Consider the following 27,025-nt stretch of genomic DNA (forward strand, 5'->3'; position numbering starts at 1 on the left):
TTATATCACGTGTGGATCTGAAGATGGCGTCTCCAAATGGAGGTAAATTCTAATTCTTTACTCCGTTGTTGGGTGTATAAATTGACATTTTGATAGCGAGATGGCTATAAAACGTGTATATTTCTTATATCTATTTGCTGAAACATTTTGAGTTGATAAAAGTTTATATTTTGTACAAATAATGCCATACGTTTTTTACCAGGCTTTGCTCACACGTGTTATGTCTGCCAAACCAAAATAACAAGCCAGTTTACATTAGGTAGCTATAGTATCTAACAGTTAGCTAGAAAGTTAGCTAGCTACTTGGTAAGAAACAATATATATACAAAAGTATGTGGACACCCCTTAAAAGTAGTGGATTCGGCTATTTCAGCCACACCCGTTGCTGACAGGTGTATAAAATCGAGCACACAGCCATGCATTCTCCATAAACAAACATTGGCAGAATGGCCTCACTGAAGAGCTCAGTGATTTTAAACGTGGCAACAACAAGTCAGTTCGTCAAATTTCTGCCCTGCCCTTCTAGAGCTGCCCCGGTCAACTGTAAGTACTGTTATTGTGAAGCGGAAACTAGGAACAACAACGGCTCAGCCGCAAAGTGATAGGCCACACAAGCTCACAAAACGGGACCGCCTAGTGCTGAAGCGCGTAGCACGTAAAAATCTGCTGTCATCGGTTGCAACACTCACTACTGAGTTCCAAGCTGCCTCTGGAAGCAATGTCACCACAATAACTGTTTGTCGGGAGCTTCATTAAATGGGTTTCCATGGCTGAGCAGCCGCACAAAAGCATAAGATCCCAATGCGCAATGCCAAGCGTCGGCTGGAGTGGTGTAAAGCTCGCTGCCATTGGACTCTGGAATGATGAATCACGCTTCAGCATCACAGTCCAATGGACAAATCTGGGTTTGGAGGATGCCAGGCGAACGCTACCTGCCTGAATGCATAGTGCCAACTGTAAAGTTTGGTGGAGGAGGAATAATGGTCTGGGGCAGTTTTTCATGGTTTGGTCCAGGCCCTTTAGTTCACGTGAAGGAAAATCTTAACGCTACAGCATACAATGACATTCTAGATGATTCTGTGCTTCCAACTTTGTGGCAACAGTTTGGGGAAGGCCCTTTCCTGTTTCAGCATGGCAATGCCCCCATGCACAAAGCGAGGGCCATACAGAAGTGGTTTGTCGAGATCAGTGTGGAAGAACGTGACTGGCCTGCACAGAGCCCTGACCTCAGCTAAATGGCATATTATATTATTTATATATTACCTCAACCCCATCGAACACCTTTGGGATGAATTTGAACGCCAAGGCCTAATCGCCCAACATCAGTGCCAGACCACACTAATGCTCTTGTGGCTGAATGCAAGCAAGTCCCCGCAGCAATGTTCCAACATCTAGTGGAAAGCCTTCCCAGAAGAGTGGAGGCTGTTATAGCAGCAAAGGGGGGACCAACTCCATATTAATGCCCATGATTTTGGAATGAGATGTTCGACAAGCAGGTGTCCACATGCTGCCAATAACTATATTTCTAGCTAGCTGTCTAACTATGGTACTAGGTAGCTACTAGCTAGTTACCCAAACAATAGCCTACATGCAAACACACTGTACATTGAGAAGAAAGGATCATGACCCTTTTCATAACATTATTTTCAATTCAAACCCAATCACTAATGACTAGCTAGTACTACTAGCTAGGTACTGTAGATTAGCCCTGTTGATGTAGCTAGCAAGCTCGATGACTTAGTTTGCACAGCACACTTTCATATTTAATAGTGTTCAATATGTTGATGATGACTAAAATCCCCATTTCCACTTTTTAAGGTGATGATTTTGAGTCATCTCTGCTGAGTTTTGAGAAGCTGGATAGAGCATCTCCTGACCTATGGCCAGAGCAATGTAAGTGTGTCTTCTCTGTGTTAGGCTACATGTCTTTATGAGGATATCATTACAATTGACTCATTCCTGGTTCTGATTGGTTTGCCTGTTTCATGCTGTCATCCCTCACACAGTGCCAGGAGTCGCAGATTTTGCTGCATCATGCAAAAATGTGAGTGTTTAAAAAAAAAAAAAAATCTATAGCATTGATAAATGAATTGACCTACATGGCTGAGAGAATGCACATTCTTATTTACATGTTTTGTATTGCAGCCAATTACCAATTCTCCGCCCAAATGGATGGCTGAACTGGAGAGTGAGGACATTGAAATGTTAAAAGGTAAAGTACAGTAGCATCATATGGTACACTGTTGAGCATTGCCTTCCTGTGAAAAGACTGTTTTGACTGACTGTACTCCTACTGTATTCCCCCCACAGAGCTAGGGAGCCTGACCACAGCCAACCTGATGGAGAAGGTCAAAGGGCTACAGAACCTGGCCTACCAGCTGGGCCTTGAGGAGTGTAAGTATTTACCTGAGAAATACACAAATGAACGACACACGCACACACACACACACAACCAGTTGGGGACCACTTATTTGGTCTAGGTTGTCATTCCGTACACTACCTCTAGATGGTGCTGCTAGCCTTATGGCTAATTTATGTCTGAACAGTCAAGGAACATCTCAAGTATTTGGTGATAGTCATTCTACTCATGTATATTTCACGGAACAGACACCCCTTAGTTAGATTCAATGTATTTCTAATCCAATATTTCTGAATATTGTTATTATAAATAAGACATCAATAGATTGTAAATGGAGTGTATATACACTTGAAGTCGGAAGTTTACATACAAATACATTTAAACTCAGTTTTTCACAATTCCTGACATTTAATCCTAGTACAAATTCCCTGTTTTAGGTCAGTTAGGATCACCACTTTATTTTAAGAATGTGAAATTTCAGAATAACAGTAGAGAGAATGATTTATTTAAGATTTGATTTATTTTATCACATTCCCAGTGGGTCAGAAGTTTACATACACTCAATTAGTATTTGGTAGCATTGCCTTTAAATTGTTTAACTTGGGTTAAACGTTTCGGGTAGCCTTCCACAAGCTTCCCACAATAAGTTGGGTGAATTTTGGCCCATTCCTCCTGACAGAGCTGGTGTAAATGAGTCAGGTTTGTAGGCCTCCTTGCTCGCACACGCTTTTTCAGTTCTGCCCACAAATATTCTATAGGATTGAGGTCAGGGCTTTGTGATGGCCACTCCAATACCTTGACTTTGTTGTCCTTAAGCCATTTTGCCACAACTTTGGAAGTATGCTTGGGGTCATTGTCCATTTGGAAGACCCATTTGCGACCAAGCTTTAACTTCCTGACTAATGTCTTGAGATGTTGCTTCAATATATCCACATAATTTTCCTTCCTCATGATGCCATCTATTTTGTGAAGTGCACCAGTCCCTCCTGCAGCAAAGCACCCCCACAGCATGATGCTGCCACCCCCGTGCTTCACGGTTGGGACAGTGTTCTTCGGCTTGCAAGCAACCCCCTTTTTCCTCCAAACATAACGATGGTCATTATGGCCAAACAGTTCTATTTTTGTTTCATCAGACCAGAGGACATTTCTCCAAAAAGTACGATCTTTGTCCCCATGTGCAGTTACAAACCGTTGTCTGGCTTCCTTGCTGAGCGGCCTTTCAGGTTATGTCGATATAGGACTTGTTTTACTGTGGATATAGATACTTTTGTACCTGTTTCCTCCAGCATCTTCACAAGGTCCTTTGCTGTTGTTCTGGGATTGATTTGCACTTTTCGCACCAAAGTACGTTCATCTCTAGGAGACAGAACGCGTCTCCTTCCTGAGCGGTATGACGGCTGCGTGGTCCCATGGTGTTTATACTTGGGTACTATTGTTTGTACAGATGAACGTGGTACCTTCAGGCGTTTGGAAATTGCTCCCAAGGATGAACCAGACTTGTGGAGGTCTACAATTTATGTTCTGAGGTCTTGGCTGATTTCTTTTGATTTTCCCCTGATGTCAAGCAAAGAGGCACTGAGTTTGAAGTTAGGCCTTGAAATACATCCACAGGTACACCTCCAATTGACTCAAATGATGTCAATTAGCCTATCAGAAGCTTCTAAAGCCATGACATACTTTTCTGGAATTTTCCAAGCTGTTTAAAGGCACAGTCAACTTAGTGTATGTAAACTTCTGACCCACTGGAATTGTGATACAGTGAATTATAAGTGAAATAATCTGTCAATAAACAATTGCTGGAAAAATTACTTGTGTCATGCACAAAGTAGATGTCCTAACCAACTTGCCAAAAAAGAAATTTGTGGAGTGGTTGAAAAATTAGTTTTAATGACTCCAACCTAACTGTATGTAAACTTCCGACTTCAAATGTATAGATATTATAAAGGCTATCTTGTCTAATCGGGTGTATAAAACAGTTGGAGCACTCCACGTATGAATTCCTTATTTTCATGGTGTTGATTATGGTTTTGTAATTCAGCGTAAAACAGCATTTCGAGAGTGCATTTAGAAGCCTGGTGAAGTGGGGGAAGGTCTCGCATAAGTATAACACATCAAGGATTGAAGCATGTGATGGATGCAAAATGTGGTTTGACATATTTTCTGCATCTGTTGTCCTAATCCATAAAATGTGGATTAGAGAGATGTAGCTAAGTGCTCCTATTTTTCCTAAGAGGAAGATGGGTACTTAGCTCACTGTGGACAAAGCACACCATGCACAAACCCAGAAACAGCGATTTGATACAGACTGAAATTATTTCCTCTGAAAATATATGGTTGCTTCCAAAATAAAAGTATTGTAGAATTCTGACTCACTGCATGCTTTTAACGTTGGCTGCACTGTCCTATTCAGTTGTTTGCGCTCTTGTTGTAGAGTAATGCACTCCTTTACAGTCAGATTTAAATACAGTGCTATGAAAAAGTATTTGCCCCCTTTCTAATTTTCTCTACTTTTGCATATTTGTGATACTGAATGTTATCAGATCTTCAACCAAAACCTGATATTAGATAAAGGGAACATAAGTGAACAAATAACACAACAATTACATATTTATTTCATAAACAAAGTTATGCAACACCCAATTCCCCTGTGTGAAAAAGTAATTGCCCCCTTACACTCAATAACTGGTTGTGCCACCTTTAGCTGCAATGACTCCAACCAAATGCTTCCTGTAGTTGTTGATCAGTCTCTCACGTCGCTGTGGAGGAATTTTGGCCCACTCTTCCATGCAGAACTGCTTTAACTCAGTGACGTGTGGGTTTTCAAGCATGAACTGCTCGTTTCAAGTCCTGCCACAACATCTCAATTGGGATTAGGTCTGGACTTTGACTAGGCCATTCCAAAACTTCCAATTTGTTGCTTTTTAGCAATTTTCATGTAGACTTGATTGTGTGTTTTGGATCATTGTCTTGCTGCATGACCCAGCTGCGCTTCAGCTTCAGCTCACAGACGGATGGTCTGACATTCTCCTGTAGAATTCTCTGATACAGAGCAGAATTCATGGTTCCTTCTATTAAGGCAAGTCGTCCAGGTCCTGAGGCAACAAAGCATCCCCAAACCATCACACCACCATGCTTGACCTTTGGTATGATGTTCTTACTGTGGAATGCAGAGTTTGGTTTTTGCCAGGCATTACTGGAACCATGTCATCCAAAAAGTTATACTTTTGAATCATCTGTCCATAGAACGTTCTTCCAAGAGTCTTGATGATCATCCAGGTGCTTTTTGGCAAACTTGAGTCAACATTTTGGACGAGATGGGTCCCATTATGCCTGGCGAAAACCAAACACTGCATTCCACAGTAAGAACATCATACCAAAGGACAAGCGTGGTGGTGTGGTGGTTTGGGGATGCTTTGCTGCCTCAGGACCTGGACGACTTGCCTTAATAGAAGGAACCATGAATTCTGCTCAGTATCAGAGAATTCTACAGGAGAATGTCAGACCATCCGTCTGTGAGCTGAAGCTGAAGCGCAGCTGGGTCATGCAGCAAGACAATGATCCAAAACACAAGTCTACATGAAAATTGCTAAAAAGCAACAAATTGGAAGTTTTGGAATGGCCTAGTCAAAGTCCAGACCTAATCCCAATTGAGATGTTGTGGCAGGACTTGAAACGAGCAGTTCATGCTTGAAAACCCACACGTCACTGAGTTAAAGCAGTTCTGCATGGAAGAGTGGGCCAAAATTTCTCCACAGCGACGTGAGAGACTGATCAACAACTACTGGAAGCATTTGGTTGGAGTCATTGCAGCTAAAGGTGGCACAACCAGTTATTGAGTGTAAGGGGGCAATTACTTTTTCACACAGGGGAATTGGGTGTTGCATAACTTTGTTTATGAAATAAATATGTAATTGTTGTGTTATTTGTTCACTTATGTTCCCTTTATCTAATATCAGGTTTTGGTTGAAGATCTGATAACATTCAGTATCACAAATATGCAAAAGTAGAGAACTAGAAAGGGGGCAAATACGTTTTCATAGCACTGTATATGCTCTGTTGGGGGAGTTCTACCTTAAACTGGAGTGGATTTAGCCTCCATACAATGCTTAAAACAGAAACTGTAATATCGTACGGTGGGGACCAGGAACCCTCTGCCCCTCTTTGCGATCCTGAGAGATGTATAGCATGTTGTTATGCAGAGGGGGTGCAGGGCTGATACGTCCCGCTCCACAGCGAACGCACCGCTGATTTGTAAAATTCCATAAAGACAGGATGATTAAAGTAGGCTCATTCTAGAGAGGATTATGCCAAACATGATTTGTCTGGGCTTTGCCCCGCTCGCTCAGAAAAATTAGAAAAATATTTTTGTTTAATGGCAACTTTTGAGTAGATCAAACAAGCATGCCACGTCAAAATATTGCCACCAAGATATAGGGCATGACTTGACCACTTGAGTGACAATGAATTGCCTCAAAGTGCGTGTAGACTTGGTGGGGATGACGGAAGCAATGACACTGCTCTATCGAATGCCCCATTATTATGTAGCAGGCATTATGAAAGATCAGATTAGTGTCATTGACTTCAGCGTAGATGAAATGTGTTATCTGCTTATTCCAGGCTCATATTTACAGGTCAGGATCCTCTGTCTACCACACATATTATAGCATATTATTGCAGCTAAATACAAATGAAAGGCTGATTATACAGTCTGATCCATGGTCTGTGGGACCAATCTCACCCAAACGCAATAATCTTAATTTACAGGCATTTATGGGCAAATGAAGCTATCTGAAGTCCCTCACATTTTTCAGATGAGCTCGACGCATGCCCTGAGAATACAGGGATCTGTTAATGATCTTTAATTCAATGCTTCATGTTGTCTACCATACCACATCTTTCTTAGTCAAAAACATGTTGTAGCTGGTTCTTATAAAGATGTTATCTGCCATAAAGGAAGGGATGTTGTCTTTGCAACCATGTCATGTACCTCGGGATGACGCGACACAATGATGGTTATTATCGGTCTCAGAGCAGCTTGTACTGGCACCTCTTTAATGTGCTCTGGTTTAATTTTCTCCTTTTCTCGGCTGTCAGGGGAGGCCTTGTAAATCTCAGCTACTTTTTCATCATGTTTGTGAGCTCTTCAGTGCCAGTAAACGAGCCGCCGGAGAGAGAGAAGCAGAGAGAGAGAGAGCATGAGGGCAGGATTTACTACCCCCCTTAAACATGTGGCCCATTGAACTGTGAGCTGTTTAATGGGCAGAGCACAATCAGCCAGTGAAAACACACCCGGCCCTGAGGCCTGAGGAGGAAGGGGACTGGCCAGAGGTAGACACCTCTGACCTAGAGGACACTGGTTTCACCAAACCCTTCAGGACTTGGAATACTACCATGGCAATGTTATAGATGCCATTGTCAGAATAAATGCAAAATTAATCACAAAAACATAAAAATATCAAGACATGCCTAAAGTAATGTAAAATGACAACATGTAATGTTTGGAGATTCAGAGGCAGAGTATGCCTGTGGATCATAGATCCCAAGACAAAGGCATGTGGGACAGCGCTTTGTGTACATGTGTATTTATGTATGCATATGTGTTAGTATAAGTGTGTGGCAGGCTGTCCCCTCCCTACCTCCCCATGGCTGTGTGATGCTGCCCTGGTGGGTCCCAGCGGGGGCCTGGCGTGTGCCTCCTCCCCAGACCCCAGCTGCTTCCCCACCCTGTGATGAATGTCCCTGTCGTGGGCCGCTGAGCTCGGCATCAGGCCCTGGGTCCCAGGGGAGCACTGACTACTGTGATAAGTGCTGTTATTGGAGGTAATTGAAAGGAGAGTGGTCCTGAGGGACAGGCCTCAGGCTGCTGCTCTAACACACTTGTAGGTTTCACTGATCCCCACCACCACCACTGGCTGACTGACTGGGCCTTGGCTCCTTGGTAATGCAGTGATACCTTACTCTCTGATGTGGCCTGATACGGAGCCAAGCAGCCCTATGCAGAGACCATTTAGTATAGTGATATTTAAAAATAATAATTATTCAGTCAGATTATGACAAGTACTGTACTGACTGAGCCTCCTGATTATTCACTGCAATGGATTTATTGTTGGAAATAGAATGAGGCTGTCATGATCGTCCAGGTTTGGTTTGATACAAGGGAATGCCAGTCAAGACCAGTCCTGCTCAGTATTGGCTGGCAGTGGCACATAGCTGCCATGTACTCCACTGTGCCACCACCACAGTAGAACCAGGATGACACCTACATCCCTGCCTATGTGGAGGTGAGGCTGAAGGTCAGCGCTGACAGCTCTTAATGGCCCAGCATTCACAGCCTCCTCTCCTCCTCAGGATCAATCTCCTGCCTATAAACAGGCCTGTGCTGCTGAATATGATTGCATTCACACTGGCCCACGGTGCTAATGTGCTTCCATCAATCCATCAGGGCGACCTGAGTGACCGCGGGGCGGGCTGTTATGAAGTGCTGCTCCCTGACAGCCTCTGAATGAGGAACAGGGGACCCTCCTCCTCTCCTCCTCTGTCCTCCTCTTCTCCTCTCTGCACCGGCCTGCTTTATGGGCTCATAGTGGAGACGAATGTCAGCGCCCACCCGCCGGAGAGTTGTGTGTGGTGAAGACACAATTAGGATTGGCGTGAAGGGAAACTGAAACAGGACTCAAACAATGCTCTGTATATGTTGATCAGTTTTCTGTATCAAATTCTTTTTGTGCGTTGGAACTTGTCTTTTTTGCGGTTTGAGATGTATGTTTTGGGGGAAATATTGTTTGCCTTGAAGAGATGAAATTGCTGGTATGAGAAAATTGTTCCTGAAAAGCTTGTCTGTTCAGCAAAATATGTATCAAGTTATTTTAGAAGCCTCAAACCAGTGTTGCATGGATATCGCAGGATAGGTTCCTGACTGTTGGTTTAGTGTAGCTGTTGAAGCATGAAGCAATAGTCGGTGCTGAATCACAATCGTACAAACAATCATAATTATGTTTCGTCAAGATTGTCTAAACAAGTCAACTGATCACCTAGGAGCAGTGGAGCTGTGTCCTCCGTGTGTATCATGGTAGAAGGAGGGAGAGCTGCACTCACCGCCTGTTCCTTAGCCCTGCTTGCCTGCCGCCTCCCTGATCAGATCGGAAATGACACCTCATTTCCATAAATGCATTAGGAATTCATTGGATTTTTTCTTTCCCAGCTAATCATTGTGGCGGTGTAAAACCTTTTTTAGGCTTTTTAATGAATGAATTTTGACTGATTGCCTATTAATAAGGACACCTCTTGAGCAGGGATAGGCTGTGGCAGGGGTGGGGAGGTGTAGATGTGTTTGTGTGATCGAGCTTGTGTGTGTGTCAGTGCAGACAGGCTGGAACGCATTGGAGGGAGAGAAGAGGGGGGAGGAGAGGAGCGTTCTCTCGGTTGGGACATGAAGAGGAACCAGTGGCTCCCCTGGGAAATCACTGGTCGTGTCTGCATCTTAAATATCCCTGTGAAGTATCAATAAGTGGGTAATTGAATTTTGAACACAAACATGAGCGTCAGGTGTATGTGTTGCGAGGCAAGGGGTTATATGGGGAGGGGGTGAGTGAATGTGTTGATGGTGGAAGGAGTGGGGGGTGGGGCGGGTGGTGGTGTCATCTCCTCTGTACCTCCGGTCCCTGGGGAAGTGGGCAGTGAGAATGGATGTTAAATCCATTAAATAAAGCTTACAGCCAGTAATAGCTGAGTGGCACTTGAAGATGGGCAGCGGGGGTCAGATTTAGTATGCTTGACTCTTAATGATAGTGAATTGGGGCAGTCAGGGCTAGAGGCTGGGACACCAGTTAACCCAGGTGGTCATCTGTCTCTGGGGCTAACACGGGTCTGACTGGCTCATCTGGCATGTGCCTGGAGGGGTGGAGCGGCCTCACCATGATTACTACCATTCCCCACACACAGGAGGGGGGCGCGGGGGAGGGGGGGCGAGATGATGTGACTGACACCCAGATCACTCACTCCAAACGATAGGAAGGTGATGTCACACATTTAGGCTCTACATTTACATTTTGAGAATGCCATTTTGTGAAGTGCTGGTGGACAAATATTGTATTAAGTTTTGGATATTCATTAGTAATTTTATTTTCCTGTATACATCACGTTGTGATGTCGTACTCAGACCAGTCAGGGCTCAATGATAATTAGAGAGCAAGTAATCAACAGGGTGAGGACATGGCCCTCACAATCCATAAGCCAAAGGTGTCATTTAGTATGGATGGCAGCTGTAACAAGTCGCTGATTAACATAGTACAGAATTAGGGATTGACCTTTCTAATCAACTAAACAAATCTCTAACTCCCTCTAATCAGTATTGATCGCCCCTGGCCTGTAACAACATGTATGTGTGGGCATGTGCACACACATCTGTGTGTGTTCTGAGGGGGTGGACTGTTGTGTGCACGAAGCAGACATCCTCATTGACAGAGATCTATGTGGGTGTCTTCCAGTCTGTGTGTGTGAGTCCAGTTGCCTGAGGGGGGCTGGCTTGCTGGTCCTTTCTCTTCCCACTGTTAATCTTTCTCTTACAATGCAAATCATATGAGTTTCTATCTGACAGAGGGGGAAGGCTAAACTGAACTCTAATTAATGAGTGGCTCAGAGGGGTGAGTCCTGATGGAGGGGATCTCTGCGGGGGGGCAGCCACAGACCAGGCTGCTCTACTTTATTGTTGGGGGATATAGAGAGATGGAGAGATACGGAGGGAGAGAGCCACCAGTCTGTTTCATTGGCAGGCCTCTCCAGAAACCAGTGGTCCATTTAACGAGCTCTTAGCAGAGAGATCAGAAAGACAAACCTGGGATTAGGAGACCAATGACTCAATAGGATTCTCAAGAGGTCCTGTCTCCATCAACATGAAGTTTGGAGAAAATGCCATTTGTATTTGTGAACGCAATACAGTGATAATTCTATCATTTTAGGTTATAGTTTTATCTACAGTCTTGTCTTTTTATTTAGTGTCAAATCATCAAATACAAGGTCAAAGCAGACATTTAATAATGCTCTTGTAACTATTTCTCTATTTAACATGTAGATCTCTTTCTCCATGCTCCAAGATAGCCTAACTAGATACAGTGCATTCGGAAAGTATTAAGACCCCTTGACTTTTTCCACATTTTGTTACGTTACAGCCTTATTCTAAAATTGATTGAATTGTTTTTTCCCCCTCCTCAATCTACACACAATACCTCAATCTACACACAATACCTCATAATGACAAAGCAAAAACAGGTCTTTAGAAATTTTAGCAAATGTATTACAAATAAAAAACTGAAATATTACATTTACATAAGTATTCAGACCCTTTACTCCGTACTTTGCTGAAGCACCTTTGGTAGCAATTACAGCCTCAAGTCTTCTTGGGTATGACGCTACAAGCTTGGCACACCTGTATTTGGGGAGTTTTTCCCATTCTTCTCTGCAGATCTTCTCTGTCAGGTTGGATGGGGAGAGTCGCTGCACAGCTATTTTGAGGTCCCTCCACAGAGATGTTCGATCAGGCTGAAGTCCGGGCTCTGGCTGGGCCACTCAAGGACATTCAGAGACTTGTCTCGAAGCCACCCCTGCGTTGTCTTGGCTGTGTGCTTAAGGTATTTGTCCTGTTGGAAGGTGAACCTTCGCCCCAGTCTGAGGTTCTGAGTACTCTGGAGCAGGTTTTCATCAAGGATCTCTGTACTTTGCTCCGCTGAAAAACATCCCCACAGCATGATGCTGCCACCACCATGCTTCACCGTAGGGATGGTGCCAGGTTTCCTCCAGACGTGACGCTTGGCATTCAGGCCAAAGAGTTCATTCTTGGTTTCATCAGACCAGATAATCTTGTTTCTCATGGTCTGAGAGTCTTTAGGTGCCTTTTGGCAAACTCCAAGCGGGCTGGCATGTTCCTTTTACTGAGGAGTGGCTTCCGTCTGGCCACTCTACCATAAAGGCCTGATTGGTGGAGTGCTGCAGAGATGGTTGTCCCTCTAGAAGGTTATCCCATCTCCACAGAGGAACTCTGGAGCTCTGTCAGAGTGACCTTTGGGTTCTTGGTCACCTCCCTGACCAAGGCCCTTCTCCCCCGATTGCTCAGTTTGGCTGGGCGGCCAGCTCTAGGAAGAGTCTTGGTGGTTCCAAACTTCTTCCATTTAAGAATGATGGAGGCCACTGTGTTCTTGGGGACCTTCAATGCTGCAGAAATGTTTTGGTACCCTTCACAAGATCTGTGCCTCGACACAATCCTGTCTCTGAGCTCTTTCCTTCGACCTCGTGGCTTGGTTTTTGCTCTGACATGCACTGTCAACTGTGGGACCTTATATAGACAGGTGTGTGCCTTTCCAAATCATGTCCAATCAATTGAATTTACCACAGGTGGACTCCAATCAAGTTGTAGAAGCATCTCAAGGATGATCAATGGAAACAGGATGCACCTGAGCTCAATTTCGTGTCTCATAGCAAATGGTCTGAATACTTATGTATTCAGACACTTTACATTTGTAAATATTTATAAAAACGTGTTTTCACTTTGTCATTATGGGGTATTGTGTGTAGATTAATGAGGGAAAACATTTATTTAATCCATTTAAAAATAAGTCTGTAACATAACAAAATGTGGAAAAAGTCAACGGGTCTGAATACTTTCCGAATGCACTGTATATTAAACACTGTTGTGATAGCCTTTGGCTCACTAAGCCCAACTCCTCCTAATAGGGAAATGATATCTGTGCCCCAGTAGTTTTGTGTCATCTTAATTCATTACATCCCACCGGATTCTGATGGTTTCATTCCATCTAAGACCCTGTATGTCGGTCTGTCCGGGGGCTCTAATTATTTTGTTTAGTGTTATTCGAAGAGACTGCAGCACCGCGCAAAATTAATCAATCCCAATCCAATTAGCATCATGTTGAAACTGATGATGGACACCTCAAGGTGAAGCGGCCCATGCCCAGCCGGGGCATTATCATTCCAGGCGGGGCGGCTCATCTAAATTACAATTCACCCTGCTTTTTCATTAGCCGCTGTGGCGTCGCTAACCTCTTCACCGCTCTGCACAGCCCAACAAACACCCAGTCACCAAGGCAGCTCATCAGCTCTGGTGTCTGGTTCAACAAGTAGAGAGAGACTGTGAACCTTCTGTGTGAGTGGGAAAGCTTGGGACAGTCAGACACACGCATTTGTATTTGTATACATGTTTTTCCAAAAATATACAAGAAGGAAGGCCGCTTCCTCCTTGAAATAGGAATTTACTTTCCATCATTTTCAGTGTGGCCTGTAATGCTCTTCGTGTCCTGGTGGGTATGCATAGCAGCTGTATGAAGGTGGTGTTTTTTGTGTACGTTTGAAGAGGTGATCCCAGCTCCCCTCTTCGCCCTGAGCATTTGATTCTATACTGATGCTAAGAGCCTGCTCCTCTTATTATCAGGAACAAAGCGTAATTACAGGATCTGGATGAGGCCTCTCCAGGGTGGCACTGATGCTGGAGGAACATCCCTGTAGCTTCCCTTGTGACACAACCTGGCTGTTGTTGACTGAAAACCTCCTGGAATACGCTCCTTACCAGATAGAAGCAAGGTGACAAAAGGCCTTCAGTTGGGGCCAATCTGTTGTCGTGCAATGGGGTTGGCACGGATCCAGAACTATTGTGCAGAGCTTGTTTTGTAGACCCCCACCAAGTGCTCTTCATTATGTCTCCATACAGTACATCTCCCATTTCATGGGCTTTTCTATCTAACCTTTATGGTTTATGTTGTGAGTGCTATCTGATCAGTGTCTTTGGTTCTTACGACGGTAATTCAGTGGTAGCGAAGTGTATAGTAAAGGCAGTCAGTGAGAAGAAATGTGGTTATGGCCGTAGTCTCTTAGACATAAGGCACAATGGAAAGTTGTGGATTGATTAGTTTGCGTTCCAGAGAACGGTATCTCTCAGACAACATCCCCCTTTCACTACCCCCATCTTTTTCTTTAACACAGTTATACATGCACACACACACACACACACACACACACACACACACACACACACACACTGAGATGCTTGAATACATGTATATGGCTGCCTTGAGAAGGCAATCACAAGGGGTTTGTCTCTTTGGTAGCTAGTTTGCGTCTTATGTTGTTTTCCATGTCCAGAATGAACAGATGTCTGTATAAATTACCTCCCTGTTAGATGTCTCACAAATGAAATACATGCTTTGCATTGATAAGGGATTCTGCTCTGAAGTGAGGTACTGAGAGGTGGAGTGTTGTAGCTTGTTTTTGTCTAAATCCCTGGTCAAAGCATACGTTTTGACAGCATATGGTTGTAGTGTACCCAGAAGTTTACTATAGAGAAGTCAGTGGAAATACTTTAAATGAACCAGTTGTTTTTAGGTAGGTTACCTCAAGCAGCCTTGAATAAGAGGTGCTCAAAAACATTTGATTTCTGAAATGTACAGTTATTGATATTTACATCGTATCATTTGTTTATTCTCCAGCCAGGGAGATGACCAGGGGAAAGTTCCTGAACATCCTGGAGAGACCCAAAAAGTGAAGACCCCAGGACTGCTCTTTACACAGGATGTGTCTGCACAAAGAGTAATACAACACCCAGACGACTGACTTGAGACAGGAAGAAGAGGAATCAGACCTATGCCTTTATGTATACACTCATACTACAACCACCATCAAGTCCCTGGATTTGAATAGAGACACTGGGGCTAAATTCACTCACTGCGGAGTTCCGCTCTAAGAGTCAAAGGGCTGCAACACTTTTCACCCCCTGACTTGTACATTTATGTTGTCCTCAAAGACAGTTCCATTTACTTTTATAATGATTTGAAATGGTGAGTAGCTTTAAATTTCCTGTTTTAGCTAGTTTGTAGGACTGTTTTTAAATGTGTATATTCTGTATTTATTCTTGTTTTGTATTTATATTTAGAGCATTTTAAACATTTTTGCAATTTGTCAAAGAAAATTGTGTAAGTCTTTTAAAAAATTAATAAAATCCTCCCTATTTTAGGGTTATAACATGTTTATTAATTGTCCTCATAATCAAACTAATTGGTAACTACCCTCCGTGTGCATCTATGGATACAATTTAATATTTCAATGGTTTAGGATACAATTAAATTCACTTCAGAAACTGGTTCCATGATGCAACAGTTTTTGGGGGGAATCTAACTTTTTAATTAGGGCAATAACTACATGCCTGTGCCACTCCATAGACGCTCTCTGTTAGAGCACTTCCCTGGCTTTGGACATGTAAGGAGCTGTGACATGAGAGTGCTTCCCCCTGCTACAAGGGCATTTTCCCATTTAATGAGGATTGGAAGTAGAGGCCCTACACAAAACATTGGGTAAAAATAATATTGCTCATTGTCATCCCTTTTAATGATAGTTGACATAATTACTAGGACCATTTATTTTCTAATTAGCACACTTCCAGCGACGTCGGAGCTAGCGACCAGGCAAAAAGGAAATCAGACAGGCATGCTGAATGGGAAACAAAAAGAAGTCCGTCCAGCATAATTAGGTGAGACAATGCCTCAGACTGTTCCCGGCTGGAGATGTCGCAGGGGCTCTGGCCGTGCTGGCGAGCGCTCACTCTCCACAAGTTACACATCTCCACAGGCCGCTAATAAGCTCCTAATTGTCTTTCCGAGTCACACGGACAGAGGCAGCCACTGCCCAAGTGGCTGCACCCCCTGCCTCTCGCACGTACCCAGCTTCACCTCTTGCAAAATACTGATTATTTATATAATTTCCCCATTCCCAGACTGTGTGTGTGTTTTCCTGTGTGTGCTGGAGACTCCTGTGACAGACAGGTTGGGTGGGGTGGGGGGAGTGGAAGTACAGCATGGCCTGATGGGCAGGAATGTAAGCTGGGGGAGGAAGGCAAGCTACTTATTTTACCCCCACTGCATCAGGGTTTATTATAGTCTCCTGTAGTCTGTTAAATGTATCTGCTCTAGTCTAGTGTACAGTGTTTATTTTCTGTCAAATTGAACCACTACTGTACCTTGTAACACATCAAAGTTTTACATCATTAGAAGGGTGAAAAGTGAGTGTGTAGAACTGACTGGTTACACGGCCTATTGCTGAGTTGGCTGGTTAACACTTGTTGATATTGACTGATGTACATTGATCAGTCTACTGAGCGTTGACACAGTAAATGACCTGACATTCACAATATGGTGCAATCACTGGTGGCTGCCTGTCATGCAAGGCTTCCGGTCCATTGGATGCTCCTCAAGAAACAGGTCATTCCCCATGGAGGGGTCGTCTATACAGAGAGAAAAAACTCCTCCGTCCGTCAACAATACATCGCCTGACCTCACCGAGCCTCGCTGCCCCGACAAACGTCAATCCGATGTGCCCTCAGGCCATTAATTAGCTGTCAATTAGTGCAAATTAATCAACTCCTCGCCCAGTTAAGCAATGCCGGCAGGCAGCTCCCAAACACGCCATTGTAGAGGAACCATGAGAACTGGAGCTAGCAAACTCACTTTGCATCAGGGGGTCATCACGCCCTTGGCAGTGCTTTGGGGATTGAAAAAAGCAGAACCTCTTGCAGTGTTTTAGTTTTCCCCTGACTCTGCACAAGATGTGTGCTGTCATCAGTACCGGCTCACTGTTTCAACACAGAGCTATAGAGTTAAGGGCCCGGGCTTGATTCAGCACTATAACAGGCTGAATCACAAAATGTGTTGGGTTTACCTGCTGGCAGTCTTAGAGTAGAAAAATGCTGTTTTCGTTCATTATATCTGCACAGTATAGGGCGACTGCAGATGTGTGCAGTGTGAGTGTCGGTGATCCTTCATTTTGATTGCATAGTATGAAATATCAAGCTCAAGCAATCTGCAGGGGTTGGGCTAATGCATAGTTATGTTACTGATACAGCCCATCACATAGCCCATTATCTAGTGACCTTCCTGTGGACTGCAAGTTCTTTACTTATTCATTATTACAAATAGACTTCAAGCCTTTCCAATCAAAACGACTGCAGACTGAAGACAATTGGTATTCATTCGAAGGGGGAGGTTTTTGTTTGCAACATTTAGATGCATGGTGAAATGGAAAGTGATGCAGTTAAACACCCTCTGGTTTGACCTCTAGCCTATAGAGGTCAATACTTTTTTTTTGCAACAGATGACCTCAGTTTGTCTAACACACTAGATAATCATATTTGGAATGGATATGTAATGTGTTTTAAAGCTAAAGCACACATTTGTTTATTTCTGCCCCCTTTCAGCTTTACATCATCCTCAGGCCATCCACTGGAGTTGGGATCTTGACCCATAGAAGTGTTTCTCATACCTTTGAGGGCAATCTGGTTTATACAACATGACAACTCTCCCACAGCAAGATGGAAACAGAGGGAAGGGGAAACAACAGATAAACACATTTTTGCAACAGCTGTTTGTTTGCCTTTTAATCTGCAGCCATCAGATCTTGTGGTCTTTGATGGGCAACCCAATATACACGAATGAGTGAACTAAATCTTCCTTTAATCTAGAACCCTATTAGACCGTTATCTCATCTGCATGTAAATCAGGGTGGAGTCATTGTGATATGGAGATGGATATTAAAAGGCTACTGAGAGAGAGAGAGGGTCTCTAGCAACAATAAACAACAAAGCCGTGATAGATTGCAACAGAAGTGGTGGTGGAGTGAGGGCAGGAACCCGCGGTGTAATTGACAGGTCATCCTGACTCACGGTTCCATGTGAATAGATGGGTTTATCTCGACTGGCTGATGCGTCATTAGCATATCCCGATAACATTGATTTCTTCATTACCCATAATGAAATGTTCACTTAATAGCCTCCTAATTAGTTTCAACTGGTCATCGAGTAATTGTCGAGGTAATATTTTTCACCCTCTTAATATGTGGCTCAATTTTTACTGTTTGATGTATAATATGATTTTGCTAAACAGATTAGTTTTAGGTCTGGGCTATAGTTTACAATATTTATTTTGTTTTAACCTCCCTGTCTCTCACCCCATCGACTAGATCAGATATGGACGAAATCTAAATGGTCTGTAGATGAACTCAACTGCAAAATAGGATACCAGAATTGCCATTTTACCAGATGTATGCATTCTGACGCACATATTGCAATGCCCTAATTGCTAGCCCTATTTATCTACATCGAAAGGGTGTTATCCTCAAATGTGTAAGATGTAGTTCTATATAGGCTAATATCTTATATGAACCTCTCTGTAGGCATGGATATGCCGTTATTAGAATGACATAAAACAGAGACAGTCTGTAATGTCTTGTTTATACATTTGATAACCCACACCAGGCATCAACGGGATTAGCTCTCTATCAATAGTCATGGCTGGACATCATACATCAATTTCACATCCACAAAAACAAGTTCCCATGGAATCAGCATGTCATTTCTTGTTGTGGAATAACTAAATAGGCATACTAATTGTCCATTGTATTTCATTGGCTGAAACCTTGTCAGTCACCTGACTTTTTAGATTTGTATCAACTGTTTTTGCCACGCGCCAACGTTGCTTCCTTCTTCTGGCGCCCCTGACTCTCTGCTTGTCACCTTTAAACCAGGACATGTATTAATCTATTACCACATGGCACTTAGATAAGATCTGAGTTTGCTTTGTCCCCCTCAAATAGTTTAATCAATTTCCATAAATGATCTGGGTGTAATTATCTGTCCAGATGTCCAAATTGTGCCACACACATCTCCAAACTCATCCAGTTCCTATGCGTAAAAGGGTTGTATTAATTACTTGACCCATGGAGCTGTTCACAAGTAGGCCTAATCGTAAATCTGCTCATCATAAGGGCATTTATTTGTGTCCATGCAGTATTGACAAAAGAAGGCTGCCATATGTAAATATTTTCCAAATTGTAGTTTACATTTGAAAGCATTATTCTGGTACTCTACAACTGCCCAATAGAATGTGATTAAACGTGTCGAAAACTATTTAATTATCAATTCATTATATTCAAAACTAACCAAGTATAGGCTACTTTGTAAATTGCACCAAATGTAGGCCTAAGTGTCCGATTTATTCAGCGGAAAAGACCCCTGATATGTATAACGCCAATTTAATTTATACCAAATCAATGTTTTTCAAATAGGCTAATTCGATAAGATTTAGGAAAAAATTGTCGAAATAGATCATTTTTACATTAAAATACAATAGGCTACATGTTCTCTCCATTACAATATGAAACATAAACTGCCTTTATCTAAACTAAGCGACTTGTGCATATAGAAAGATAAGCTGCAAAGCCTCCACACAGAGTTAAATTGCTTTGGATTGCACCGGGGATTAAAATGTGGATTGGAAAAAATCCATTAGTAAAACAAATAGGGCCTAAAGAAAATTATGTAACACATTAAACATCCGATAAAATGGTGCAATGTTTGATAATGGTAATCATCTTTATTAATGTAATTGCACTTTATGAACATGCTTGGCATGCTCCCCAAATGACCCCATGCATCAGTAACTTGTTGGGTTTAAGAGGTTCAATGATACTCGGACTATCCTTTTCTAAACGGTTAAAAGTGATATAGGCTAGGCCTAATGTTGTTTTTGTTCGCATTAATTAGAGAACGTTGCTTAATAAATAGCTTCTAATAGGCCTACACATTGGTAGCCCAGATTCTTTCCTAATTTTCAATTTCTTATGCGAAATGTCCCTCTCCACTAATCTGTCATGTATGCTGCTGTGAGATCAGTCTGTAGCGAGGCAGAGATGTGTGTTCGCGTCCAGCTCTCGTTTTGGAGAGGCTTTGATTTCCGTGTGATGGTTTCCTTGCCTCGGATCAATTATCCGTTCATGTTTGAGGCAAGGGATGGACATGGCGATCATAGAAGATGGAAATAGCCACTAGAAGATGGTCTGAAATATATTCAATGAAGAGTCTAATACGCACCGACTAACATGCATTTTCATTTTATGAAATTGGTAACTAAATCCAGGCCCGGATTCATTAAATCCGCCTCATATAGTTTTAATTCTGCATGGCATTATAATAATATCAAGATCACGTTTAAATACCAGAATAATTGTACTATTTAATATACAGTATAAACGAGCCACACACGTTAGCATACAAACGAAAAAACAATGCAAAAGGCATGTGGCTGCATTGATGCATTTTTTCCCCCAATAAATTGGCATTAACTTCGTCCACCTGTTTCATCCTCTTTATCCGCAGGCGTTTTGTGTTATCCTCACACTCTGGGTTCTGTGCCTATAGTCTTAATATATCAGTTCTTAGGGAATAAACCATTTCCAAAGGCGCGTAATGCTTGATGCGCAGGAATCCCGAAACATCCCTCGTAGTTGATTGGCTGCTGGGCTCCTCTGACTCTTGTTGGGATGGACCTGTTTGATAAAAGGACAATTTTCAAGAGTCTGGAGTGATACATAGTGGATCGTCCACTGGGGAACGACCTGTGAGCCGCTAAAAATAGGGAATACTATCGAAGACACCATGACAGGTAAACAAGGAGCTGTGCTATCGGAAACGTTGAATATATCCAAAACGTCCTCTCTCGGTGCTAACAGAGGTAACAGCCTGCATCAACAATCAAAGAACAGCGCCACGCACCCTCCCAGATGCACGGGATTCGGGATCCAGGAGATTTTAGGGCTGAATAAAGAGCCTTCGGTGGACCCGAGGAGCACCCTGCAGTCTCGGCCAGCTGGGGCGCACCTGCTTGCCGCCAGGTCAATGCTTGGTACCGCTGGTGTAGGAGTTGGGATGGGATTAATCGGGCCTGGAGGGATTCCGTCGTTCTACAGCCAACCAGCGTTTTTGGAGGTCCTGCAGGACGCTCAGAACGTTCACCTGCAGCCCCACAACAGAACTGTGGGACCTCTGGACCACAGCCAGTCCGCCAGTTCGGGTAGGAATTTCAGTCGTTGTCATTAGCCTAAAATAAGGACTTAAAATATATACTTGTATTTATAATAATAATAATAAAAATATTAATAATAATTATAGTAAAAGTAGTATTAGGCTGAACTATAAAGGGACAATGGATAACCATTGCCTAATAATAATATAAAATAATATAAATAGGCTACTTATGTCAGTAAAATAACAATTACAAAATACAATGATAACATTTGTGTTAGACATTTTGTTTCTTAGCCTACTCAATGTCATCACTAACAATTGTGATAACACATTGGATATGATCTAATCCCTCAAACGAGTCATTCATGTTGTCACGTTTTCTAATATTCACAGACTCCGAAGATCTTTCGTCGAACGAACGAAAACTCTCAAAGAACTCATTAAGCCAGAGCAAGAAACGGAAGAAAAGACGGCACCGGTAAGCGTTGCATTCCAACACATGATATTATTGTTTATCAGAATGCTAATAACTTCTTCAATTTCTGAAGCTCGCATGTTTCATAATTTTTAGTGTGGCCTAACAACACGCCTTTTTAATATTACATTGTTTAGGCCTTTTGAACTGTCTTAATTCATCAACAACTATTTTGGACTTTGTGCAGGCTATTATAACAAGATTAGCCTAGGATATAATTTGAAATAGTAGCCTATGCTAATTACTGAGATGATTTACAGGTTGTCAATGGCCAATAGGCTATTATTTCAAACATGAAATTAAATCGAATAGGGTATGTTTGAAATTCAAGTTAATTAAACGCAATTAGGTAACGCATTGCCTTATTTCCCAATAGCCCTTGGATTTAAATGTTTGACATGTTTCATAGCAAATAAATTATATTTACGCCTCGTATTTTATTTCAAATGTGAATTTACAGGCTAGCCTACTCTAACATGTCCGTCTTTTTCCATATATTTTTGTCATTCATTTTTATGTATATTTGTTTTGGGGTGTGAAAGCATTGGCCTATTTTAACCATCGAGTGTATGCCTAATACACCATATGGACATAGCCTACATTTTACCTTTCATAGCGAAAGGCTTAGTCTGTGAAGACTATTATTCAATAAAGGTGATCAGACATTGAAATGGCCAAATATGATTTCCTTTATACCAGCATATAGGCATATAAAGGATTAGAGCCTGCAAAAATGTTTTGCTAACCTTTTTTATTAATCCACTTATTTTTTGTAGCCTACTCACTGAATGCATGTAAAGGCTGCATGTTTTTAGTCCTACACATTGCTTTCTGGGATACATGCACTCCCTTAAATAGGCTACTGAATAGGCCTCATTTTTATTGTAATCAAATAATAAGATATTAAATAATAAGATCTAGCAGCTGCTTTTGGAGGACATGTGATTTAGTCTACTGTAGGCCTATTTCTAAAATGCACCATTGTTCTTAATGTACCTAAGATGAAATGCATACAAACACCTTGGATAGATAAGATGTAATGGAATGCATTGGCACCGTGCAAATGAAGGTGTGCATTTGTACATCTGATCTGTTTGAAATAAATAATAGCCAACCGAGCTTCCCCTATTATTCGCCTTTCGAACATTTTTCAATGCTCACAATTTACACATATTTCATATTTCTACAGAACCATATTCACATCTTACCAGCTCGAGGAGTTGGAGAAGGCCTTTAACGAAGCCCACTACCCTGATGTGTATGCACGGGAGATGCTGGCTATGAAAACAGAGCTTCCTGAGGACAGAATACAGGTATGACAGCTGGTTATAGCCTATTGTTGGCACTGTTGTTATTGTATCATGTCAGAGGAAATGTATTTTGTAACTTGAGTTCTTCCTCCCCTAAATAGCATTTAAATGTCTCAAAACAGCATTCTTCATGTTAATATTATTTTTAATTATCTACTGGATAAAATGACTGAAATATTATGTCAAACATTGTTTTTTACATCATTCTCATTGTCCCTTGCAAGAAACTCAAATTGGCTTATTATGTTACTCTCCAAAATATTTCCTACAGGAGAACCTGTGCTAAATGTAAAATATATTTCTCCAATGAGATGTGATTATCAGTGACAAATTATGTTCTTTAATACCTTTTCTGCATTGAAACCCTTTATCTACTTCCCCAGAGTCAGATGAACTCGTGGATGCCATTTTTATTTCTCTGCATGCAGTTTGAAGGAAGTTGCTAACCAGCAATAGTGCAATTGCTAACTAGCGTTAGCGCAATGACAATTGATAACTAGCGTTGGCGCATGCTAGTAGATACCATAGACTTCCAGTCATTGCGCTAACGCTAGTTTGCATTGACTCGCGAAACTACCTCTAACTTCCTTCATACTGGATGGAGAGATATAAAAATGGTATCCACGAGTTCATCTGACTCTGGGGAAGTAGATAAAGGGCCAACATTCATTGCCAAAATCCCCAAATATCACTTTAAGCCACCACTGACATCTGTCACTGTACATTGGGACTGTAATCTGCTTTTGATATGTATTATAATAATTAAGATAAGGTCTCTTACAAACTATTTAAGTCATTCATAAAGAAGGCCTATGGTAGCAGGTGGTTTTCAGGTACCAATAATAGAGGACATTATTGGTACCAGAATAGGTTTATGCAGTGTAGAACTATAGGCAGGTCTACCTTTTTTGCTTAAGTCTTGGAATTTAAATAGCCTAGGCCTAGGTTATAAAGCAGGAATCTAATAAACAATGAATGGCGTGGAAAATGAAAAGTGGAGTGAAATAGGCTTACTCTGCACTTGACGAAATAGTTAGCTCCTTAATATTATGCGAAGGAAAGTGAGCCCACGTAAATCGATCAATAATGCCTCTCTCCCTGTCTGAACAAAGACACCTCTAGTAGCAACCTCGCCAGATAATCTCTCATTAGGCGCAGTTGGATGTGAAACAATTTGTTCTCGGAGAGGAGCACTAATGACCTAATCAAGCTATCAAGGCAGAAGAAGATTGCGGTGTGACCTGGACCATCCATCTGCTCGAGCGCCGTTTAATTTCGTTCTCATTATGGCTCTTCGCGGCGAATAAATAATAATAAAATAAATAAATAACTGTATTCCAATCGTAAATAGAAGTAACACCCAATTTTCTCACAGAGTCTAATTAGTTAAATCAGATGAGCTTGCCTTGTTCCTGGGGGAGGCTGGCTCGAGACGCGGGGAGTTCAAATGATATAACTACATTGAATGAATTAGCACGGGTCAATAGCGCCGCTCCCCCGAGTCCCGCTCGTTTAATTTCCCGTGATATTTGCCCGCCTGTCCACCATCGATTGGGCTTGAAATTAACTTAGTTTTCAATCAGTCTTGGCGTGCCCTAGGGGTCGCTTCTGCTCGCAGCTTCCCCCTCAGCTTCCTTTGAGTGCCAGAGAAGCCATTTCTCATAAAACATTTATATTGTATGAAATAAGGGCTATCATTAGAATTAACAGAAAAAGGGTTGAAATTATTTTGTTAATTTTCAATTTAATGGCTGTTCCCCCTCCACAGTCGAGACATATCTGTCCATGCCCCTCCTCTCTTATTTTTTGCACTCTACACAGAGCCATCAGACGTGGCCAAGTAGGCTGTTTAACAGCTCTGTGTTGTGCTATGAAATCAATTTGGCCTCTCACTGAGCTGACAGATAGCATGGGGCCCGAACCAGTGGTCATGGAGTTCCACACTTGGCATTGGGCAAGTTGATGTGTCACTGACTATCCATCCACACTACCTCAGGCTGGGCGGGGACTGACAGGACTCAGAGACCACCTGCAGCCTGTAAAGGAAATCAATGTGCTGAATCAAATCACATCAGTTTTTATCTTATATCGCCAAACATTACACAAGGGGTCTTACAGAGATCTCAAAACAACACAACACTAGAGTGACTGAAATAAGACCAGATTTAGTTATGTTGTTTTTCACAAATTATATAACAGAATTGGCTAAAGTGCCATTAGGTCTTTAATTGGACCCCCATTAGCTTTTCCAGAGCAGCAGCTGGGGTCCACAAAAAAACACAAAACACGACAAGTAACAAACACTGATACACTGATAGACAAGGACAGTCACACACATTTAAAATACAACCATATACAAACAACAGAACAAAAAAATAATAAAACGATTTTTCAAGAGGTGGACAACAGTGGTGCAATGTGATGGCAGTGCTAGAGTCTGTTAAGGTGGTGGTGTCTGTCAGTTAGAAGACTCATTGATGCTGCTAGTGTCAGTGTGTCTGAATATTGCTAGTTTCAGTGTTGATAGGTGGTACTTAATGACTCCTCCTGGGTTACAGGTCTGGTTTCAGAACCGCAGGGCTAAATGGAGGAAGAGGGAGAAGTGCTGGGGTCGCAGCAGTGTGATGGCAGAGTATGGGCTGTATGGGGCCATGGTCCGTCACTCCATCCCCCTACCAGATTCTATCCTCAAGTCCGCCAAGGATGGCATCATGGACTCTTGTGCCCCATGGCTGCTTGGTATGAGACTAATGTTTCATTTACAGCTGGTTTCATCCTCCATGCTTTACTTTGAATTAATCATTGCTCTCATATATTCTCCACATTCTACTTTTCTATTTGTGATTGTGGGTTGTGTTCCTCGTCATTCAGTGCAGAGGGCAAATACTTAATATTTGATTTAATCCTTTCATCAAATGGCTCTGAAATGATCAAGATATCATAATTTATATTTGGTAGGCTTACTTATTGCCTAGTGGGGGAAAAAAACCGATACAGCAATTATTTACTATCAGTCCACACTTATTATGCACCCTCAATTTGAAGATCATATTCCTATAGCTAAATCAGAACTATTTCTTTGTTTACTATTTTCAGTTCAAGATGGCTTTCCAATCAGCAGACGCTTTTCTAAATCCGAATACCCCCAATTCTTTTCAGGGATGCACAAAAAGTCCATGGAGACCACAGTCATCCAGCCAGCAGGGAAGTCTGACGGTTCCCAGCAGCCAGCCATTCAGAGGGGAGAAGAATGCGACGTGGAGGAGAAGAGGGTGGAGGGCAAGTCACCCATCTCCAAAGAGGAACTGAGGGAGAACAGCATCGCAGCACTCAGGGCAAAAGCACAGGAGCACAGTGCAAAGGTGCTTGGGACTGTTACATGTGAGAGACCAGAGAGCAAAGTGGAGAGACAGGCAGCAGAGGAAACATCTAGTGGCCCTTTGAGTCCACTGGAAGAGCCCAAGAGTCCATAGACCCTCACTTTGTAAAGACTTTGCAGTGCCCTTGACTGTGCTCTAAACATCTGTATGGACTCAACTAGATCGATCAGTGTTATTCAGTGTTCTCTGAGAGATTTTTTACATGTTAAACTCATCCTAAATCTCTATTATACTGTTTTAAAATGACCTTCTTTAAACTGGTCTTCCCATTGGAGAGATAAAATAACTGAATTAGTCTCTTATTGACTAAGAAAAACACCAATGCACTTTCTGTCTTTCTTACCCCCCGACATTCATACAGATATTGTTGCTTACAGTGGGGAAAAAAAGTATTTAGTCAGCCACCAATTGTGCAAGTTCTCCCACTTAAAAAGATGAGAGAGGCCTGTAATTTTCATCATAGGTACACGTCAACTATGACAGACAAAATTAGAAAAAGAAATCCAGAAAATCACATTGTAGGATTTTTAATGAATTTATTTGCAAATTATGGTGGAAAATAAGTATTTGGTCAATAACAAAAGTTTCTCAAATGTTGGCAATGACACAGGTCAAACGTTTTCTGTAAGTCTTCACAAGGTTTTCACACACTGT

The 27,025-nt window shown here is 42.2% G+C and overlaps 2 protein-coding genes across 3 annotated transcripts; both read left to right on the forward strand.

The window, feature by feature from the left end:
* The first annotated feature begins 9 nt into the window (after positions 1-9).
* LOC121544370 (protein lin-52 homolog) lies at positions 10-15,387 on the forward strand. The gene is made up of 6 exons (XM_041854301.1): positions 10-42; positions 1,819-1,893; positions 2,007-2,044; positions 2,146-2,212; positions 2,311-2,394; positions 14,848-15,387. The coding sequence occupies exons 1-6, from the start codon at positions 24-26 to the stop codon at positions 14,901-14,903; spliced, it is 339 nt and encodes a 112-aa protein (XP_041710235.1). The 5' UTR covers positions 10-23; the 3' UTR covers positions 14,904-15,387.
* A 5,394-nt stretch (positions 15,388-20,781) lies between these two features.
* On the forward strand, positions 20,782-26,799 carry LOC121544371 (visual system homeobox 2-like). Of its 2 annotated transcripts, none has more exons than XM_041854302.1 (5): positions 20,782-21,252; positions 21,600-21,684; positions 22,871-22,994; positions 25,550-25,730; positions 26,088-26,799. In XM_041854302.1, exons 1-5 carry the CDS (start codon positions 20,838-20,840, stop codon positions 26,462-26,464), a joined length of 1,182 nt encoding a protein of 393 aa, XP_041710236.1. In that variant the 5' UTR covers positions 20,782-20,837; the 3' UTR covers positions 26,465-26,799. The 2 variants fall into 2 exon arrangements, with proteins under 2 accessions (XP_041710236.1, XP_041710237.1); XM_041854303.1 differs by having other exon boundaries at positions 26,151-26,799.
* The last annotated feature ends 226 nt before the right edge of the window (positions 26,800-27,025 follow it).

The sequence above is a fragment of the Coregonus clupeaformis genome, chromosome 29 (assembly GCF_020615455.1).
Source record: "Coregonus clupeaformis isolate EN_2021a chromosome 29, ASM2061545v1, whole genome shotgun sequence".
Classification (NCBI taxonomy): Eukaryota; Metazoa; Chordata; class Actinopteri; order Salmoniformes; family Salmonidae; genus Coregonus; species Coregonus clupeaformis.

Bases quoted from the DNA above. Each gene is read 5' to 3' on its own strand.
- LOC121544370 (XM_041854301.1), top strand. The intron at 2,213-2,310 runs GTAAAGTACAGT...TTCCCCCCACAG, and splicing joins GGACATTGAAATGTTAAAAG to AGCTAGGGAGCCTGACCACA. The intron at 2,395-14,847 runs GTAAGTATTTAC...TTTATTCTCCAG, and splicing joins CCAGCTGGGCCTTGAGGAGT to CCAGGGAGATGACCAGGGGA.
- LOC121544371 (XM_041854302.1), top strand. From the start codon at position 20,838: ATGACAGGTAAACAAGGAGCTGTGCTATCGGAAACGTTGAATATATCC. The intron at 21,685-22,870 runs GTAAGCGTTGCA...ATATTTCTACAG, and splicing joins CGGAAGAAAAGACGGCACCG to AACCATATTCACATCTTACC. The intron at 25,731-26,087 runs GTATGAGACTAA...TACTATTTTCAG, and splicing joins TTGTGCCCCATGGCTGCTTG to TTCAAGATGGCTTTCCAATC.